General features: G+C 54.7%; 1 protein-coding gene across 1 annotated transcript; it reads left to right on the plus strand.

The window, feature by feature from the left end:
- Positions 1-14,692: 14,692 nt before the first annotated feature.
- On the plus strand, positions 14,693-17,005 carry IUM83_04869 (uncharacterized protein; the record flags this gene model as incomplete). Its single annotated transcript, XM_067928970.1, has 3 exons — positions 14,693-14,733; positions 14,816-14,928; positions 16,869-17,005. The coding sequence occupies 3 exons, from the start codon at positions 14,693-14,695 to the stop codon at positions 17,003-17,005; spliced, it is 291 nt and encodes a 96-aa protein (XP_067796102.1).
- Positions 17,006-17,275: the final 270 nt, after the last annotated feature.

A 17,275-nucleotide genomic window follows, 5' to 3' on the forward strand; every position in this document is an offset into this window, starting at 1 on the left:
GAAGCAAGCTGCGACAGCACTCGGACCGAGGACTCGGTCGCGGAACTCATTAATAGCCCGGCGGCCGACATGTTTGCAACTGGGACACCCGACGAGTCCTCGCTAGTCCCGGTGTTTGGGCGCCGATCATTTGTGGATGATATTTGCTTGGGGGGTGAGTCGTTTGACGACTGCCTCGAGACTTTGGACCGACTGCTGGCCCGCTTCGAAGAGTCCCGTATTAGTGTGAACTTCACTAAGAGCATCTTTGTGCAGCCCAAGGTTGATCTTTTGTCGCATGAAGTGACGCGAGAACGCACTAGAGCTGATCTGAAAAAGCTAAAAGCAGCAGCCGAGCTTTCGTTTCCTCGGTCGAAAAAGGGCGTGCAAATATTCCTCGGTGCTCTAAATTACTACACCCGATTCATCCAAGACTTTGCGGTCTATGGAGCAGCGCTATATCAGCTGAAGGACGAAGATTTCCTGGACGGGGGTGTATTACACCCAACTCGCAGGTCGGACCATCCATGTCTACACGCGATTTTCAACACTCGACTGGGCCACAAGTCGAAGACTCTGTTTGGACGGGCTACCCAATTTGCGGTATTACTGTCGCTGTGGCACTTGGTGGTGCAGCGAGTTAAGGAGAAAGATTGCGCTTTTGCGCAACTCTTGCAGTCGACCATTACTAATTTCGTCGACCTCGAAGACTCGCTGGCCCCGGTGACCCCACCGACACGTGGTTCCCCGATTGTTCGTATGGACCCCCAGTTGCTATATGCGCGACTGTCCCGGGCACACCGATGTTTTGTACTCGCGTTCGATGGATCAGCCAAAACCGAAAAACACGGTGGCTATGGCAGTTGTGCCTGGATTTTGGGGAAACTCCCGGAATGGAATATAGTGATCGCTGCGAGTGCTTTTCTCGAGACCACGACGGTAAACCTCGCCGAGTACACCGGCATGAATAATGGCGTCTCGGCGGCCCTAGAACATGGGGCCGAGGACTTAGTTATCGTGGGAGACTCGAGACTCGCAATCCAGCAATCCCTAGGGGTGATCGCTTGTCGTAAGGAGTCGTTAATGGCACAACTGAACAAACACAAGGAACTCACGGCGAGACTCCGCTCGGTGAAATACTTGCATGCAATACGTGAATTTAATGCGGCCGCTGATTCGCTCGCGAGCGAAACATTGGAAAAGAAGGCCTCGGTGGTAGTGGACAGTGATGAAAGGAAGCAAGAATTGATGGAGTTGAATCGAATCCGAGAAGTTATCTACGAAGACTCAGCGGACGCTTCGGAAAATTCGGCGGAAGAGAGTACATGTTCGGTCAACTCAGTTCAAGTACTGACACCGCACGACCAAAACCGTAGGCGAACTTTTTTCGATTTTGTACGGGAATCAGGATATGTAGCCGCGGTGACCAGACGCCAAGCAAAAGAGCGGCGAAAACAAGTCCGCTTTGCGAAGGAAGTCTCGGTGATCGATCCAGGCCGCGAAGAACACGCGTCAGGCCCAACTGGGACCAACACCGAGGGTTTAAACGACGAACAGGCCCAACCGAGGCTTGATGCAACAGCGGTGCATGAACCGAGTGCTGACGACATTGATCCCACGGTGGTGCAGGAGGAGCGTCGCCGACGTATAAGCGCCGCCCAAGATAAAGAATTACGCTGGTTGAACCTATGGACGGTGCTGAAAGGAGAAGAGGCAAAGCTGCGTTACAAAGCCGCTCGCGAAGCCTGGAAAATGGCCGACAAGTTTGCACTGAGTGAAGATGGATTGCTTTATTCCCTTGGAGTGAACCGTCAGTGGGGAAAGCAACGGACTGACGAGACTATACTTAGATGGTGGTGCCGACAACGATGGTCCAGGAGGTCCTACAGAGCTGCCATGACTCACTGGAGGGCGGACATCAAGGTATCGTCCGCACCTACCACCGCGTTAAGGCGGACTATTACGGGATCGGCCTGTTCGCTGATGTGGAGCGGCATGTGCGCTCGTGCCCGGACAGTAGCTCAAGTAAAAGCGTCCCACAATTCCGTGGTTACTCACCAGGGAACATCCTGGCCGAGCGCCCGATGCAAATGGTATCGATGGACTTCGTTATACCTCTGCCGAGGACTCGGCGAGGGAACACCGCACTGTTGCTATTTCGGTGCGCATTCACGGGTTTTGTCATGGGCAAAGCCATGGCCGACACTTCAGCCCTCTGTGTGGCACAAGCGTTCGAGGAATGCGTCTACCGAAGGTTCCGTGCGCCGTCGTTGATACGTCACGACCGTGACCCTCGTTTCATGAGCGAGGTCTTCCAAGCATTCACCGAGATGATGCAATCGAGGTCTCGGGCTACACTAAGCTACCGACCACAAGCAAATGGCCAGCAGGAACGCTCGGTTAAGACCGTAATGCAGTCTGTGCGAGTGGATGCGGAGGACCCGCTCCAGCAAGATTGGGATGATATCGTGGAGAAGCTCATCTTTGCTATCAACAATTCGCATGATGCTACAAGGAAGGCCACCCCATTTTATCTCGTGCATGGTTGGGACGCTCGGTAGAGCCTTCGAGCGATGTCGTCGTCTCTTAAGTGAGGGCTCGGCCGGCAGTCCAACGCCTTAGCGTGGCGACGTGAAGTCAACCGACAACAAGAGATCGCCCTGGCTATGGCTAAAGAGTATCAGGCGACCGAGAAGGCTCGGCGTACTGAGAAGCATAACGCCACGCTGAGTGGACTGGAGAGGGCAGCCATGCCTGGGTCAGTACAGGACGACGTTTCCGACGGTGAGCGAGAAGTCGGCGGAACCGACGAAGAGTCGGTGGCGAACTCTCTGCTCAAACCTGGAGATCGAGTGTGGTTATACATAGAACGCGTGAAACCTGGGCTGACAAAGAAACTTGCACATCGCTGGCATGGACCTTTCCGTGTCAAGAAAAGGTCGACGAGTATGCATATGAGTTGGAGCTGCCTGATCGAAGTGGGTACCGGTTCTACCCGGTGGTAAATGTGTCGCGATTAAAAGCTGTTAGCGAATTCGGCGATCGACCGAGAACTCGGCTGACCTCAGAAGTCACCGAGGGATCGAGACTTTGACGAGGCGCTGCTGCCCGAAGACAGCTGGGAGCCAGACCAGCTCGCTGGCGAGTACGGGGTGGAGGCGATCTTAGACGATCGAGTCCCACTCTCGAACAGCACCGAGCGCTCGGTCAGAGAGTTTCTGGTGAAGTGGGCCGGTTACGACGAGCCCTCGTGGGAGCCAGTCGCCAACTTGTCTTGCGGCGGCCTGCTGTACGACTACTTGCGCGAGAAACGCCGCAACCGACGGTTGCAAATGGTCCAAGTCGCTGACGAGGACTAGCGGCAACCCGTCGCGAATGATGAACTGCTGGTGCGGCGATGCAGCCCACCCAAGCAGACGAAAATGACTACTGCACCAAAATGATTGTATATTTGCATGTAATTTGGAACGAGCTTACGAGTGGAGATTACGAGTGGAGAGAGATGAGGAGATACGTAAAGATGATGAAAAGACGATTAGCGAAAGCCTGAGGCTAGCTATCCCGAAACTACAATCACTGAGAGACTCTGAGCTAACTACAGCCGCAAACACGAAAGCGAAATGAGAGACCGAGGGCTCAAGGGTCCGAGTTAGAAGCGACCCGAGCGAGTACCGTGATGCGCGCCTCTTGGAGCTTCCCGGTTCTGGGTTGAGCCTCCGACCCTCCAGCTTCCGGAGCAGAGCCACCGGCCGCGCGCTCGTCGTCGAAGTCTTCGTCGCTTGAGTGCTCGGCCGGAGGAACTGCACGAGCTCCCGAGCGAGGGGGGGCAGCTTGAGCCTCATCCACGCGACCATCGTGAGCGTCCGCAGCCTCTTCAACCGAGCCTTGGGTCGACCGCTCTGTCGACACTCCGCCGTGGGAACGCACAGACTCCCCCTCCTCAGCCTCCGAGCCCTCGGCTGCCGAGTCACCAGCTTCAGCAGGGGCCCTAGTAACCGGCGAAGCGTGGAAGCGGTTGAACTTGCGGACCCACGGCGCGGTGACCAGCTTGGGGTCCAGCGAGGGATCGACAGTGATAGCCGACGCAACTTGCTGTAGGGTCATCCCATGGTGAACGAAGACCGGGACCGCTGGGTTACAGGGAGCGAAGATGGTGTTGTGAGAATGCGCCGCAGGCACATCCACCCAACAGTTCCGCCAGGGCTCGTGGCCATCCAGCTCCGTCACCTTGGTGCACCAGTCCGCGGTCATAGGAGTCCACAGCAAATTATCCACGGAGTAAATGGGAACCGAGGGCTCGAACATGACTTCCGGGGTGCAGTGGATGCGCCCGGGTAACACCGAGGCCACAGACGGTAGGGGATCCGGAGGCGGAGACGATTGGCACGCCCATTCCGGTTGGAATGGTAGTCTGTCCAAGCTTCGAGCGCCTCGACGTAAGCGGGAGAACCCGCACCGAGCTCTTCGGCAAGTTGCTGGAGCCATCGTTCGACAGCAGCCGGGGAAATCCAATGCGAAGGCTCGTACAAAGCGAAACCCAAGTCGTTCTTCTCGGTGGGGCCGACTGCTCGGCCGTTGAACTGTCGCCAGAACTTGACCACCAATGGAAGGCCATCTGACCGTATCGAAATGCGCTCGTCCGGCATGAATTCGGCAGCGCTGAACAAACAAGGATCGGCAGGGAGGCTCGCCAAGACGTGCTGGTACGGATGGGCCGAGCTTTCCCAATCCGCGAAGGCAGCAATGCCCTCGGCCGAGTATTCCACCGCGACTTCACTGTCAGCAGGCCGAGGCACCCGAACTTCCAATATCCTCTGCCAGCAGGCCCGAGCACCCGAACTTCCAATATCGTCTGCCAGCAGGCCCGAGCACCTGGGGCCGTGAAAGCAGGCTCGAGAAGATCCAACGCGTCGTCCGGCGAGGTTTTCGTGGAGCGACCAGAAGTTTTCTTGGACGAAGCCGAGGTGTCGGACTTCCGAGCTGGCCCAGTCGTGGCATCCTTGGAAGCAATTTGCCGACTTTTCGTAGGCTCGCCACGCTCACGCCGGAGACTCGGTGGAGGCGATGTCTTGCGCTGCCGACGTTTCTTGGAGGGAGCTTTTGAGGGAGGAGCCGCAGGTTTCTTCGCGTTGCCTAGCTTCTGCTGCTGGGGAAACCTCTTTGACAGACTCTCCCTCCAGAAATTCTCGGACAGTTTCCCAAACCGAAACCCATCTCCAGCATCACGTCCAGTAAAGTCCGTAACCTCGGGCTCCGCATCCGATATTCCATCTAGGCCCAAGGCGAAATCATCGGGAGCATTTTCCTGCTCGCGCGATGATTTTGACTGGAGTGAGGCCACGGTAGAAGCAGGACGAACCGGACGGCCGATCCGACGAGGCTTGATCACCACCGACTCCTTGAATGGAGAATCCTGGTCGACAGGGCCGGCGCCTTCTCTTCGAGATCTCGGCCAGCTTCCAACTCGTCGTCCGGAGACCCCGGTGGGACCGGAGGCGAAGTTGGAACCTCGGCGTCCTCAAGCCTAGCTGGCGAGCTAGGTAGTGAGTTCGTTGAAGAGTCGGACGGATGCGGCGATGGAGGCGCGTGGACCGAGCTGTCGGCGTCGCCCTCCAAGCCTCTCAGCGGCGATTGAGACCGAGAACCACTATTCGCCGTTGGAGGCCTGTCGGTCGGCCGAGTCTTCGTGCTGCTAGTCCCGCCTCCGCTTGGAGGAGACGACCCGTGCGGTAGCGACGACGAGTCCTGGGCCGTGGGTTGCGGGATAGTACCAGAACCTGGCCGAGACGTGGCTGCTTTCGCTGCTGCTTTGGCCCTCAGATCCACCGACGGCTTGCCAAGGCGAGAGGTACGCCTGGCTTGAACTTGGGACTTCGATGCCGCAAGCGTCGGCGGGAGCTTGGTGTGGGACGATGGCTTCGCCGAGACCTTGGCTGAGCGTTTCTGACGCTTGGCTAGCGGGGCAACAATGGCCTCGTCGTCCGACAGCTCGGCCGAGGAGTCAGGCGGAATGCTGATGCGAGCCGTCTGTGATGGTCCGGAGACATTTTGGGAGCGGGCGACGCTTGAACTAGTCGTCGACGCCGAGGAGATCGGATGAGGACGCTTGGAGCCCACCGCGACCTCAGATAATCGCAAGCCCAGCTCGTCGAGCTCTCCGAGCAACGAGGAAACCACGGGCGGAAGTGAAGAGTCATCGGGGAGGTCGAGGCCGCACAAACTGGCTCGTTGATCGTCTTGCTGGCGGAGGAATGTGTTAAACCTCTCCACCGCCTTCGTGTACGAAGTTAGCCCCGACTTGAACCCCTCTCGGTCTTTCTTGATGACCGCCCGAAGTTCCCTGATCAAGCCCGCATACTTGGAGCACCGAACCTTCAAGTTGTCAGACATCTCAGCACTCTGCCGGAGTGCATTCACCGCGATGTCCATCTTGCGAGAAAGGAAGTCTCGCTCCTCCCTGGTGGCTCGAAACTTTTCAGCGAGCTGGTTGCGCTCGAACGACGCTTGGTTGCAGAGCACCTCGAACTTGCGACGCTCATCAACTTCTCGGCGTAGCAACGCATCACTGTATGTGAGCCGATCATGGTAGTAGCGAACCTCCGCCCGAAGGTCAGCCATCTCTGCGTTCCAGCCGGGGGCAGGCGAAGGCGCATCTGGAGCCAATGCTCGGATCACCGCGCCGAGGGTTTGGGCGTCCTTCAGGCGCTGGTCGAGATCAGAGTCGAGGCGGAGCGGAGGATGACGAACCAAGCCGACCATGAGGTGACCGTGGTCTGCGAAACGCTGCTCGGTGTGATCCTGCAGCTCTCGGACCATATCCTCGGCGGCGTCCGGGACAGCGTCTTCAAGAACATCACGACGAGGGTTAGGAGGGCGCCGAGAAGGCGCCTCCGAGACCTCACCCTCCTCGAGCCGGCAGTACTGAGTCGGGTTGGACGAAGTGCCGCCAGGCTCGTCCAACTGAGGGCTCCGCGGAGAGCAGGGAGGCGAACCGTTGACACGACTCGAACCCGCGGCCTCAGAGCTCGTTACCACCCCGCTGTGCGAATCAGAGGCGGGGGTTGGTGGCGAACGAGCCGAGGCACTGGGGTTGGACGCAGCGTCACCTCTCGGTGGAAGGTCGCGCGCAGGAAATGACGGGAGACCTCGGGGTGCCCCGCTGTGCGAGTCAGAGGCGGAAGTTGGCCCCGTCGAGGCCTCGACCAACCTAGCCGTGAACTCAGGAGGGAAGGGCACGATGAAGGCATTTGGATCATACTGTGGCACGCAAAGAAGACATGGAGGATTAGCATGAGGAAACCAGCGAAGTTTCGAAGACACTACATAGCTTCCCCTGAGAGCGCGGCCGAGAGCTTCTGACGTGAAGACCCGCACCCCTTGTCGAGGGCTCGGGGGAGCAGACATGCTGGCAGCAATGACGTGCACCACGACGCTCACCACCTGACAGGTTCGCGTCGAGGTGGGGGCTGTTGTGAGATTGGGTTTTGACTGCGGAGTGGAGCCACCGGACCGAGGTCTAACGGCATCGAGACTTTGAGAGGAGAAGACCGAGGTCTCCTATTGGTTACTCACATTTACCGCGCCAGAGTGACAGAAAGCTAGTTAGTGAATGCGAGGCTCGGCGGGTCCTAATAAATTCTCGCCGAGCTCTCCAGGTAGTCACAGTGGATACACCTTTTGCCTCCTATTTGGAATCCGGACTTAAGACGAAGGCTCGTCCGGTTGTAGGATTAGACCGAAGGCTCGGTCTATATTAGATATTTGTATAGACATTAGGGATCAGTTATAGTCGAGGCCTCACCGCCTCTAACTCTTAAATCAGAGCAGAATACTCCCCCCAAGCCATCAGGGTCAAGTCCGTCTACGGTAAGTCTAGCTAGCTTAGCTGTAGGGTCTGGATACGCTCGGCCGACGCGGGGTATGTCTGCCGGTGAGCTTAAGGTACATTGACCGAGAGTTCGCCCTGGTAAGGCCAAGAGTGGATAGTGGCCGAGTGTTGGGAGGTAGAGAGTCCTCCCTGTACGTTTGTACGTTGACCTGGGTGCGTGGCGTGCCCCCCCCCCGTGTATTTGACTCTTTGGCCGAGGTTTCACCTCGGCGCCCCTGTTAAAGGCCTTGACCGGCCCGGTACCCTTCCTTTCTGAGGGGCCACAGTGGGTTTAGCGCGAAAGCGCTTATATTTACGCACCCCAGCTGTTGCTCGTGGCTGGCGGTGCCTGTGTGTAGGCTCTACCTACCTGACCGATACTTCAACACAAGGCATATTTCCAGCCCGGTGTAAGAGATCGGACCTGGTCTTCAGGTTTAATCCCAACAATCTTCGCCGACCTTTAGAGGGAGGCGTGTGTTGTTGGTAGGACTCGTCCCATTTGTCGAGGCTGAGGGACGAGGATTCGTAAAATCGTGAATTCCTACACGACACAGGTATCAGTTACGCGTCGCGGATATCATGTCCACCGAGGACCCGATCAAATATATTACTCATGGTTACGTGAAGGGCAAGGTTGTCAGTGATGTTCGACGCGCAATAAAAAAGCGTGGGGGAGCATCAACAACTCGTGGGATGGCGGAAAAGCAAGCTCCACCCCTTATTCAACACCGGCTCCCTCAAACCGTACGGCACACCTTCTCGCCTATCGCGCTCACACGAGGCCATCTTACACGACAGCACTGTCGGGCGGATCGTTGAAGCGATCGTGGGAACGCGCAAAATCCTCGGATCTACACAATACCACATCAAGTGGGTGGACGCGGCGAAGCCCACGTAGAAGCCGACAGCGAACCTCCATCAAGTAACGGGATGAATTCAAACGTACGGAACAACGCAACAGCAACGATCAAGAAAACGACGGCGTAGGTAACGAGAAGAACGATCCAGTTTCGGGACGTTCAATATAAAGTTCAAGGCGTACACAGTACAAGATGTAAATCCCAAGGGTCCAACGGAAGCGCAATGTGGTATATATTTGGTGTGACGCAGTTATTCCCACTACCGCTAATTATATTTTGGCAACTACATGCTGCGAAGTACTAAGCATCAAACGAACTGATCATAGGGAAAACAGAAGTCAACGAGCGACTGACAATACGCCTCCTCGTCGAACGCAAACTGACCGGCCTGTGTTACCTCGACAACGAACGCGTGCGACCGACGATGGGGAGACGGGTATTACCTGAACACGAGTACACCCCAGGTACCAATGGCAAGTGATCCAGTCCGAAACACGCATTTGAACCAGTCAGACTGGTCCGTCGTTGATTCACGTTCAACATATCCTCGCAAAGACCAGGGCTTCCGGACACACGCGGTACCCGATTTTGTTGGCGGATGGATGGTCGACACTACACCCGCTGCAAGAATCGGCCGACTGACAGCTGCATGTTCCTGGTACACCGACCAAGAAAAACAGTCGGAGTGCCCAGAGCATACGCAGCACGCAGAAACGCATGGAATGCCCGCCGGTCATGGTCAGAGGTGCCAACAACGAGAGGGAACGGGTCGGATCGTGAAGCTATGTACTCTGCAAGCGGCTGCGGACAACCGTTGGATTTGTAGTCTTCTACCAGGCCAACGCTCGATCCAAATCCATATTGGAGTAGGATCTAGTGCACCGTGTATCCGACTTCAATTTTCCCTGGGCCGACGATATACTCCACGCGGTATCTCGTCACGTCGGTAACGCGGGATGCAGTTGTACCGACCCTGTCGGTAACTAACCACACTTGCCACCACTCAATGGTATCAGGCACTGTCTTCTTGCTGGCTTTGAGACCAACACTGGCACGTCGTGTGCGTTCACCGATCGAAAGGCTAGCTTGGTTCGCGGCATCGCAAGCCCATCGCGTTAGCGAGTATAGGCGCTGACGACCACGAATACCCATAGTAGTCAGATAACAGTAGAAACAGGATGACAACAACCTACAGCGACCGTGCGTAGGGAGAGCAGTAACGCGGGACTCAGAGACGACGACAGGTAGGACCGACGCTGTACTTGGGTGAAGACAGCAGAAACAGGGGCTGAGCGAGTTTGAATGAGAAAGAAGAAATGCAAAGCGACCGACACCGCGTAGGACGAAGAGCAACGCGGATTGCCGTCAACAGCAGTTCAATGTACACGAGTAAGTGAGGCGGGGTGAGTGAACGCCTTTATCGTCCAGGTGTATAGTGCGAGTGCTGGGGTGTGAAAAAAAAAAACTTCCCGGAAACAGAGTACCTTTGGTGTCTGTCACCACGACCCAGTCACCAGCACACTGAATGAATTGGAACCAGAACGAAATCAGGAGTACTGGATCGGGGATCCAGTTTGGCGTACGTCCTAGTGTCAACTCCTGTCAGTACGTTTATGTCGGCGGACCGGATTTGCAACTGGAAGGTGTAAAAAAACACAATAGAGTAATCAGAAATGCAAGATGCTCCAAACTGAGCAGAACAACGATCAACCTGAATGGTAGGAGCCACAGTCAGTGTGAGGATGCGGTCCGCCCACAATTGGCTCGAGTCAACCAGGCGACAGCGACCCGAACTTGGTTCAAAGTGTCGCGGTAAAGGAGTGCACGCGGCTGCTTGTGGCGACTTACATTTTCCTCGGTGAAGCGAGCACGAGTCTCGGCGGGCCCTAATCAAACCCGGACCGAGGTCTCCAAGGATTCGCTTTCAGCCTGAACCATTTTTTTGCACATTCAGACGTAGTAGTGTAGACCCGGTCGTACTTATTCGAGAAGTCTCGGTCACCATCTGATGAGTCCGAGGTTGTCTCGTTGAGACTCGTTTATATTAGATATTTGTATAGAGACATAGGACTAGCCATAAAATGACGCGCAGAGGCCCGGAGGGCCTCTGGATAGTCAGAAAAATAAAGAGCAGTCTTCCCCCAAAGCCAACAAGGGTCGAGTCCGACTCCGGTAAGTGTAGTTAGCTTATTGTAGTACCTGGACACGCTCGACTGCGTGGGGATGCCTGTTGCGGGACTTAAGGATATCTGACCAAGAGTTCACCTAGGCTAGGCCAAGAGTTGGCGTGGCCGGAGGCTGGAGTGACTTTATATAGTCGTTCACTATACATTTGTGGGACGGGAGTGTCCCCGAGTGTATTTACCTACCAACCGAGGATTCCATCGGTCACCCCTGTATTAGGCCTTACCAGCTGGTACCCTTTATTCTGAGGGACTGCAGGGGGTTGTGCGAGAGCGCTATATTGCATCCTAGCCCTCGCCCGTGGCTAAGTGGTGCAGGTTTTGGGTTGACCGAAGCTAACCTTGCCGCACAGAAGCGCTTGCAACCGACCCGGTGTAAGGGATCGCTCCTGGGCTTCAGGTACTGCTCCAACACCCGTTGACCCTATTGGGAAGGCGGGCGTTGTTGGTGAACCTCGCACCGAACGGTAGCGAGGGTGTTAGTGGATTTACATTATCACATAAGTCCCGTAATTCGGAATAGCCAACCACATAGAAATGCAATGCCGAGCTAAGCGCCACTCAATGTACAGTCACGACTTTGACACGAGGCAACTGGAAATCTCCAGGTGGCCCGGGCGCAGCTGCACCCGGCCGATTTGAGAAGAACATGTGATTGTGTGGAGAATGGAAGGTAAGCACAGGATGGCGTACGAGTGGGACACCCGAGTGTGTCGTGCTCTGGAGTTTGTGGTGATTTGGATGCCCGGCAACGTATAACCCCACAGGTTCGAAGGCGCTTGCAGCGCCTAGTCCGACCGCTGGCCTTGTTTGACGATGGGTATCCTGAAAGAAGGAGCCGAGAGCCCTCGGTGAACGTATCCCGAGGTGCCACCCGCCTTGAGGGGGGCCGAAGCATCCACCGACATCGATTGCAACCCAAGATCAGCAGAAACCCATCCACTAACACCTGAATCAAGTACATACACCCCAAAGGAAGCCACCATCCAGGTTGCAGAGCTGAAGAAGACCCCGAGCGAGCTTTACGAATGTCAAACACCTCAAGTAGCAGCGAGACTACGTGAAGTTCCCGAGCTCGTGGAGTCGCCCGCAACGTGAAATGGAGATGAACCACCCGAATGGAGAACGTGCCACCTGAATAGAAGACGTTCCGCCTGAATGGACGAAGTTCAGGATGTGAAGCCCAAAGCCAACCCGAGTTGACTGTTGCCAACCCGAATGGAAGAGGACCAAGCGACCGCCAATGAGCGAAGCCCCAGTAACGTGCCCGGTCAGCGAAGACAGCGACCGGGATGACGCCCAAGTGTCAGTTCCAGAGATGACTTGTATTCACTATAGAGAGCTAGCTGGACCGCACCCGAAGTGCCGACGGTGCAGCAGATCCTGCAGTTAGGCCTCAAGTCCCTCCGCCATCAAGTGATGCGTGTGTGCTACCAGATCACGCCCAGGTATACAAACCTCAAGAGACCCTGAAAATGTGTGAGGAGTTATAAAGAGTCACGAGCAGAGGAGACCGCTGAAGAATCCAGAGGCCCTCAAGGTAAATGAAGAAGACAGTCCAAGAAAAGAGATAGAAAAGAGAGATAAGATCAAACAGAGATCGTTTTGCGTTCAAGAGCACAACTGGTTCCTGTGCATCCTAACCTTGGACGCATTTTGTCAAGAGGCGACGACGTCGAGGCAAAATCAACCCCCCCCGCCATGGACGTATTGCCTAACGGAAGGCCCAAGGGCGCGAGCGATAACCGACGGACGCCGAAGATCACGCGCAGCAGACTCGCGTGGGGCTCTTACTGTGTATCCAGCCCAAGTCAGGTACCCCAAAAGTTATTGGTCCACTCGGGCTGGTACACCTGTTTCATTTGACCAGTTGCGGTGTACCCCGGGTGTACACTCGTACTTCATATTCTCTGTTTTAGGATATTGCCCCCTAGGAATCGATTGTAAATTACGTGTGGTAGGACGGTACGTGTAGTTTCCTCGACTTCTCGGTGGTGGTGAGCGTGGGGAATTCCGAATTGACCTGTATTCGGAGTGCAACTCAATACTGATAGGCTGCATATTGTGTGTACGGACTCTATATTGATTTCTGGCGAAGATCTTTGCTCATGATCTAACTCCCCATTCAGGATTCCCCAGACGTGTGGCACCTGAACGTTCTCTGTATTTCTGCATATTGATCCCGGATTGGTTGCAATCTGTGTTCGGTTAACAACCTGGGTCCGCCGAAGATAAATATGGATTCCACGAAGTCACACGCGAACCGAGATACACAGTCCCTAGTGTGGATTTCGATTTACCGTACGCTAGCCCCTCCCGAGGCTACGACTCGCGGAGTGTCTAGGGCATCGCTATACACCTGGACGAGAAATGCGTTTACCCGCCTTGGCTTAAAAGTGCCCCCCCCTCCCCCCAGCTACGCGATGGGTTGTTGGTGGGGGAATGACCACCGCGCTTCGCAATCTCCCCGGCGGCCCGAGGCACCTCTATCTCCTCCTCAGACCACCTTGTATCACTTGTAGTGTGATGACGAGGTGTACACTAACCAAACCCTTCACGGTTCATTCTTTGTAGAGGTCGGGTGACTCCTTCCGCGCCGGCGAGAGTTCTTAGTGAAAGGCTTTCGGTGCCCGAACGTCTTATGTGCTCTTGGTTCTGTGCGTAAAATCTTGCTAAGCCTGCGGTGCGCCTAGGTCCTGAGAACGTTTTACCAAACTACCAACTGAGGGGAAACGTTTACATCAGTTTCAGTTTATGCTCCAAACTACACATTACAAGCACAAAATTATCGAGAGCTCGACAGTTCCATGCACACTCTTGTCAAACTAGATAACAAACGAGCACATATACTCATTTAGCCGAGACTTTATCTCACTTCGACAGACAGAGGGAAATTCTGTGGATAGCCTAGGGCATGCAGCGTTGTTGAGGGCGTTGAGCGTGTCGGTGCCAACAGTTCCGATGTCGTGGGTGTATTGCAGGTGTCGGGTGTCGATGCAGCACTGTTAGACTGCACCTAGAGGCGTAAACGGTTGAGGACTACGTATCTACAGATGCATTGCGGCCGATGAAGAGCTGTTCACAGCAAGAGTACTGCCCAGTTGCGGACTTCTGCATGTAGCCACTGTGGGCGGCTTCGTTGCGGACCAACCGCAAGAGTAGGGGCTTACCTTTACTCTTGTTTACTGCTAGCTTTATACGGTTTGTGTACTTGTCTGGTTGCTGAGTTGGTGCGAGCCGCTCACTACTTTGCGAACCGACCTTTACTCAAGCACCACCACGAGGGCCTGTTGCGGCACTGAGCAAAATGTTTTTTTTTCAACTATGCGTACGCTGGGGAGCGGCGCCCTTGTTGGGACCCCAGACCCTACATCTCAGGTTATGAGTCCAACGCGGGCAAGAGCTGGTCCTGAAGGCTCAAATTCTACACTCGACACTGCGGTTGCACTCCCATCGCAGCTAGACGCTGAAGGACTGCCATTAGATGATCAGGCAAGCCGAGGTGATCGCATGTTGCTCGAAGCCAATCGACGGTACCTGACACGTGGACACGCTGTCCCACTGCAAGCATCACCGTCATCAGCCGACCAGCTGTCTGCTTTCTTACCTTGCTCGAAACCGCGATCCTGCGGAGAGCCAGTCAGTGCAAAGCGAGAGGGGGATATCACTCTTCAGCCGAATATCTCCAGGACCCGCCACAGTTGCAAACACTGAGAAGACCTGTATACTCGCCGTCGGACATTGTTTAAGACGGCCTACCAACACTGAAGTGTGCACACACACTTCCACTCATCTATTAGATGAAACTATCGCAACGCAATGCCTACCTAGACTTGAAAACGTACGTGCCGCTCAATATTTTCTGATGGGCTCGCTAGGATGCGTAACCTTTGCCTTGGAGAGTTTGACGATGCCCCCGCCAGCTCGGACGTGCAGTACCCAGTACCTATGGAGCGTAGCCGCATGACCGTCACGACGCTGGCGCTGACGCTGGTGCAGTTGCGGCGCACCATGGGTGTGGAGAGCTTCGTGTCGTGTAGGGATGCTCATTCGCACCACTGCACTGCGATTCGCGCCCATTTCGAGCAGGAAAAATGGAGTCAACGCTACGCATCTAAAGGCGCAGATACATTGCGCCTTTTTGTTGTTTGCCATCCCTCATAGATAGCTACGTAGAGGCTCTGGACATAGCCTGGCCTTCCTACGCTATGATATGGATCAGTAAAATTATGCTTAATTTAAGGCTAGCCTGGTCGCTTAAAACATCACACTTGACAGCCGACGCACACACGTGCCCACAACTTTCGCCAGCTCAAGCTCAAGCACCTCGCGCACGATCGCAAAACTCAAGCCACTCTAGTACCTAGACTGACAGCGCGCGCGTACACTCCAACATCAACGTAGCTCAGCGGCAGAGTCCCACTTTGGAGTCCAGAGGTTCCATTCCTCCCGGAGGTATTATGGTACGCGCATGTGTTGTGTGATACACAACAACCGTATGCAAGCGACAAGTGATTCAGAAAAATATACTGTGTGACAGGTAAATGCAGTTGGGAATGCGAAGTGAACACGCGTGAATGTCTCCTCCGCATTACCCCGCCAAAAGAAGCCCAGCACATCCATTACCGTCAAGATGGACACCCGATTTCTCCGAATATACGGGAAGCAGGGGTATTCCTTGTCAGTCGGACATAGCGACGACAAAGAGACCTACCCAAAATTAAACGTCGTTAGAATTTGTGATGTCAGTAATTTACAGTAAAATAAAAATTAATCGTGAGGTATACCTTCCATCGTTGGACGTTTCGTCAATGAAGACGAGTTGGTCCGGGCCACTATAGATGAGCAGAAGCCGGCCGACATACTCACAACGCTTGCTAGGCAGTCATTCTTGCGCCCGCTCTGTGAGCCAATTTCTTGTCAGGTTGAAGTCGAAGTGAAGTGTCCGGAAGATAGTTGAGTCCCGGAAGTGAGCGCGAAGCTCAAGTCGTAGTTCCGCGAAGTAGAACCAAGGGTGGTTTCCCACATACCGCAGTACGAATGCGCACATCTCACTTGGTCATCGCGACGTCTTGTTCCTTGGCTCGTTTTTCAGTACGTTCCTGTCGTAAGGCCTGTACCAGCGGTCTAAACTACGCGTCGAAAACATGAAACGTTAGCTACTGTCGCTATGTCTATGCAATATACCTACATGAACACGGTGTCTCTCTAACGCATGTCAACTGAGTAGGTCATCTTTAACGCTTCTGCAGCAGCGAAAAGCTCAAATGGCAGGACAAGTGTCGGCCATTCAGGTTTTCCCCGTAGTTGGGACTAGTTCCGTACTTCTCTGTCCCATGCATGTATGGTAAGTTAGCTCTTTGTATACCACACATTGAGTACCATTGGCCATCTGACGATGGTTAGGGCAAAATGAGGTTTTTGGGTAATCATATGATACTAGAATAGAAAACCTAGTGAAGTTTAAGGCGTGATGTTTTACTTACTAGCGCATTTTACGAGCTGTAATTAGCTAAGAAGACTGATATTTGTAACGACTAGCCACCCTGAAATTCTGGTGAATTATCCCCAAATTATGTCTGAATTACGATAAAAAGTCGACCTTGGGCAGAATCCGAATGAAAACAAAGTACTGCTTCAGTTCTAGCAGGATCCAAACAGCAAAATTCTAGTGTGAACTCCCGTGGATAAGCTTTACAACAAGGCTTCACTTGCTCAAGGCAGAAGCAACAGAGATAACTACACACGGACGCTAAGTGGAGCTGGTGCAAGAATCACAACGTGCTGCGAGTGTGGTACATGAGCCTGAGGAGAGTGCTGTTGCGGCTGCTGAGCGCCCAACTACGGTGACGATAACACTGCCATAGTCATGAGGGTCGGTGTACGCAGTACAATCGAAGAATATCGCGACGCGTGCAGAAGGTGTGCCAGCGGTTGGCCTGAGTCTGGTTGACATATACTAAGTTTGCCATCCAGGCTGGGAAACGTCAGCTACTGGGATGGTGGAAGTGGTGTTTGACAAGGTGGCTGTCGAGACCATTGGGTCTAGGAAGGACTTGGTAAGGGGCATGTCGGCTCTCGCGCTGCAGCATCCACAGCACACGCCCCAGTAGAAATTGTCCAGCCAGCTCGCGAAGGCGTCCTCTGCGTCCCCCTGCTCCTTCGCCCCCGTCTGCATCTCTTCGATGTATGCGTACCGCAAGCGATCGATACACGTGCGGACAGAACCTCTCCATGGTCTGCTTGCAGTCCCAGGCGCATGCGGCCGGCCAAGCGGTCGGCGTCGCTCTCCATCTTGAGCCTCGTGCTGTCGCGCTTGAGCGCCTGTGACAGCATCGCCGGCTCCTCCACGGCCGCGAAGCAGGCGTGTACGTTGTGCCCCC

Source organism: Phytophthora cinnamomi (genome assembly GCF_018691715.1).
Source record: "Phytophthora cinnamomi strain GKB4 chromosome Unknown Contig17, whole genome shotgun sequence".
Lineage (NCBI taxonomy): Eukaryota > Oomycota > Peronosporomycetes > Peronosporales > Peronosporaceae > Phytophthora > Phytophthora cinnamomi.